Raw genomic sequence first — 3,840 nt, forward strand, 5'->3', positions numbered from 1 at the left:
TGCTTAATAGTTCTTTTGTGATCCTTTTGAAGGTTTTATTTTAAAATATTTACAAAATTATAGCCCATTTTTTAAGTATTAACATTTGATTGATCGATCGTCTACCACGCGACGTGACGTTTTGCGATTACTTTTAATATATTAATTAATACAAGCCTAATGATTTAAAAATAGAACCCAAACCCTTTGCCTAATCCGCACCAAATCCTATATATTTTTTCTGCTAATTGTGATGGTAATATAAAATCATATTGATCTAAATACGAAACATCTAATTCTTCATTTAAGTCATCTGCGTAGGGTAAAACGGGGTGAGATGCCTAGTCGGGAGAGACATCGTTAGTCACTTTAATGGTGGCTGTGCTTAACGTTCTTGTGTTTCGTAGTTTTTCGAATGGTTATTTTGTCGATTTTTTCGTTAAAAATAAGTTTTTAACATCAAATTGTTACGAACTGCATCTTCGAGGGCTTTTATATCTTTTCGAACATCTACAGGAACACGCTAATTTCTTTGCAACTGGCTTTGAAATTCTGCTAGACTTTCTTCATTCTTCTTTCTTAATATGTGTATTTAATTATTTTTGAATCATTTTGAAATTTTATGAAATATAAAATTCTGTACCATACGAATGTTAGCTCATGAAACTTTATATGAAGGAACTGAATTTCGATAAATACTCGTATTCCAATGAGAAACTGACAAAAAAATAAATAATACTTTTATTTCAAATTCCGAATGAAATTCTTTATTTGTTTAATATTAAATTAACAAAATTTTAAAGTTTTGTATCTAGTAAATCGGTTTCTCTTAAGAATTTTAATCTTTTTTTAAATTAATAGTGAATATTTTTAATAATTGGTGGAGGTTTTACTTTCTTTTTGCATTTGCTTTCTAGTTAAAATGCTTTGAATACGACGTCGTTCGGCTTTCTCTTCCAAGATTTTCTCTGTTTCTTCTGGTTGAACACTGCGATAAGAAACAATATTTAACTTTTAATGAAAAAAAAACAGTTAATTTATCTAAAGTTATACATTCATTAATTTAATAAACGTAACTTACGGTGTTTTGCGCCATACAGTGGCTCCTTTGTCTGCTAGACGATCCGAACGATATGTTTCGTAATGAAGCTCATGAGTAACTTCTTGTAAATCTTGCATATGGGTTCTAAATTCAATAGAATAACTTTGTACTTTAAATACACCCACACGCACATATATATATAATACTTATATTTACGTATAAGTATTTAAAATTGAATTTTACTTACATTAGCATCGATCTTAATTTTGAAAAATCGCTATGTTTTGCATTTTCTATATCGAGTATTCCCCAAGGATAAGCTCTACCTCTGACTTTATTGCCCCTTACATCATATGTTTGCAAAGAGGAAGAAACGGCAAATGGTGTGGCTTCCTAAATATTTAAAGAATACGTTTTATAATAGTAATTTAATGAATTTCCTTTTACGACAAACCACTAACTTTTAACTCGCAGACTAATTGTTTATATTCGTCGTCTTCATCAGAATCGCAATCGGGAAAATCGTAGATTCGAATACAATTGTCTACTATCTCTTTCATTATCTATAATTAAAAAATAAATGTTTTATACACGCCAGTTTAAAAATAAATGCATTATTATTAATGAAGACTTACTCTAGCTTTCAGTTTAGTTAACTCCGTCTTAGTCAGAGCATCTGCTTTTGTAATTAGGGGTATAAGATTAACCTTGTTGTGAAGATGTGTCATGAAAACAATATCGAGTGGCTTAAGACCGTGTCCGAATGGAGAAATGCAATAAAAACAGCAGTGAACTCGAGTATCGACGATATTTCTTCTATTTAGCGCACTTTCTTCTCTCAGAAAACATTCGAACTGATCTTCAATGTACTGAATAATGGAAGTGAAACTGAAAAATTAAAAGAATTTTGTTTGAAAATTTGCGAATTTTTATTATAATATTGAAAATTCAATCGTGAACTAAATTTATGATTACTTTCGGGCTACATTTTAAGTCAATTAAACATAATACTTTTTCTAAAATACGTTTACCAATCGGTATTATCAATAGCATCTCCGAATCCTGGTGTATCCACAACAGTTAATCTCAGTTTTACTCCCTTTTCTTCTATTTCTACAGTGGATGTGGTTATTGAAACAGTCTGCTCTATTTTCTCTGAAAATATAAAAATAACATTAGTGCATATAATTATATTTAAATTAGATATAAATCATATAAACCTTTAGCTTCTGGCACATATCTGTCCGGATACAGATCGGTTAGAAACAAGCTGTTGATCAAAGTGGATTTACCCAACCCAGATTCACCTGTATCATTAAAAATTTATATATTGATTGAAAAAAAAAATGATATGTATTTGTCAGTTTTCTACTTACCAACCACCAATAATGTGAATTCAAATCCTTTTTTCACAGATTTTCTGTGAACTTGATTGGGAAGACTCGAAAATCCTAAATAATTGGATATTTCTTGTTTATTACTCTGTAAAGAAAACAGCACTTCATGAATTTCTAAATTGTCTTTCAAACGGTGGATGGAGTAGTGATGGTAATTTTTCGAATAATCGATAATTCTGATAACAACGAGCTTTAAACTCCGTGATTCAATGTTGAGTCAGCGCTTCCACAAAATGGCCATGGTTGCAGTAAGAGCTAACTTGGATTCGAAAACAAGGAATGGAGTTTTGATCACGACACAACGAAGTTGCATGGATTAATAAACAAATATCGTTTATTAGTTCCTTTTATATTTGCAGAATAGGTTAGAAGTCACGAATTTTATGTTGTTTGGCACACTCTTGGGGACTAGGAAAAGGGAGAAACATGTGCCTCGAGTGCCCCAATGTACGGGCACCCGAGGCACATTTAATATAGCAATAATTTATGTCACTATCTTATTGAATTTTAAGAAAAGGCAGCCAAAATATGTATTAAAATTATACTTTAATGTTAAATTATTGATAGAAATAAAATAAGATTAAAGTCATTTGGTTGTTCTATTTTTTCGAATTAATTTTTATTAAGTCCCTAGTTGGATCCACGATGAATACGATAAACATTCATCGTGGATCCAACAAGGGACATAATGGGGGCGACCAATGGTGAGTGTGGGGCCCGACATATCCGGGGCAGATTGCCTTAGCTCTCCAGAATTCGATACAGAGCAATATGCCCTCGCCTTAACCGCCCCGGCAGTCTGGCCAAAAAAAAACGAGGCTTCTAAATTAAAATTTTGATTAACCTACTTTAATTTCAATGAAATTAAAGAAAAACTGAGCATACAGACCTCTTTTATTTCTTTTTCTTCCATTTTTGCTGATGCGGAGTATTCTGCAATATTAACGATATTCTTCGAATTTAAAATTTGAATACGTTCGTCACGTGCCGAGCGTTCAACCAATGACGTTAAATCGTACATATTACAGATTCAGAAAAGTAAAATTTTTTTCTCAATATAATTCAAAATATTTTTCGGAAAAACGTCTTTTAAACTATATTACATGTTATTTATTTGAACTAAAACTATTAAATTATTCATTAAAAAATTAATTATAATTATGCCGTTTCTAAATTTTTAACTTGTTTAATTTATCGGCAAATAAATAATTTAAAAAGATTGTAAATGCTAATAAGTAAAAATCTTCATTAAATCCGATCCAACTCGAGCTATGACACCATCCTTGTAGATCGGACCCTTTATCGGTGATGAATATATATAAAGGTATCTGGCAACACACAACAAAAGCTTTGAGATCTGGCAACACTGAAACAGAGGTTTCGAGAAGGTCAAGAAGGAAAGAGCACGTGTTAACGACAGAA

General features: G+C 31.2%; 1 protein-coding gene across 2 annotated transcripts; it reads right to left on the reverse strand.

Annotated features, from left to right (window-relative positions):
- Positions 1-734: 734 nt before the first annotated feature.
- Positions 735-3,450, reverse strand: LOC136969444 (septin-2-like). 2 transcript variants are annotated; one of them, XM_067263600.1, is made up of 9 exons: positions 3,308-3,450; positions 2,398-2,503; positions 2,242-2,328; positions 2,053-2,176; positions 1,657-1,909; positions 1,483-1,584; positions 1,269-1,414; positions 1,061-1,165; positions 735-967 (listed from the first exon to the last, which is right to left on the reverse strand). In XM_067263600.1, exons 1-9 carry the CDS (start codon positions 3,437-3,439, stop codon positions 850-852), a joined length of 1,173 nt encoding a protein of 390 aa, XP_067119701.1. In that variant the 5' UTR covers positions 3,440-3,450; the 3' UTR covers positions 735-849. The 2 variants fall into 2 exon arrangements, with proteins under 2 accessions (XP_067119701.1, XP_067119702.1); XM_067263601.1 differs by lacking the exon at positions 735-967 and adding an exon at positions 972-990.
- Between the last annotated feature and the right edge of the window lie 390 nt (positions 3,451-3,840).

The sequence above is a fragment of the Centruroides vittatus genome, unplaced genomic scaffold (assembly GCF_030686945.1).
Source record: "Centruroides vittatus isolate TY-2023 unplaced genomic scaffold, ASM3068694v2 contig_1787, whole genome shotgun sequence".
NCBI lineage: Eukaryota > Metazoa > Arthropoda > Arachnida > Scorpiones > Buthidae > Centruroides > Centruroides vittatus.

Bases quoted from the DNA above. Each gene is read 5' to 3' on its own strand.
- LOC136969444 (XM_067263600.1), bottom strand. From the start codon at position 3,439: ATGTACGATTTAACGTCATTGGTTGAACGCTCGGCACGTGACGAACGT. The intron at 2,177-2,241 runs GTTTATATGATT...TTATATTTTCAG, and splicing joins ATATGTGCCAGAAGCTAAAG to AGAAAATAGAGCAGACTGTT. The intron at 968-1,060 runs GTAAGTTACGTT...TTCTTATCGCAG, and splicing joins ACTGTATGGCGCAAAACACC to TGTTCAACCAGAAGAAACAG.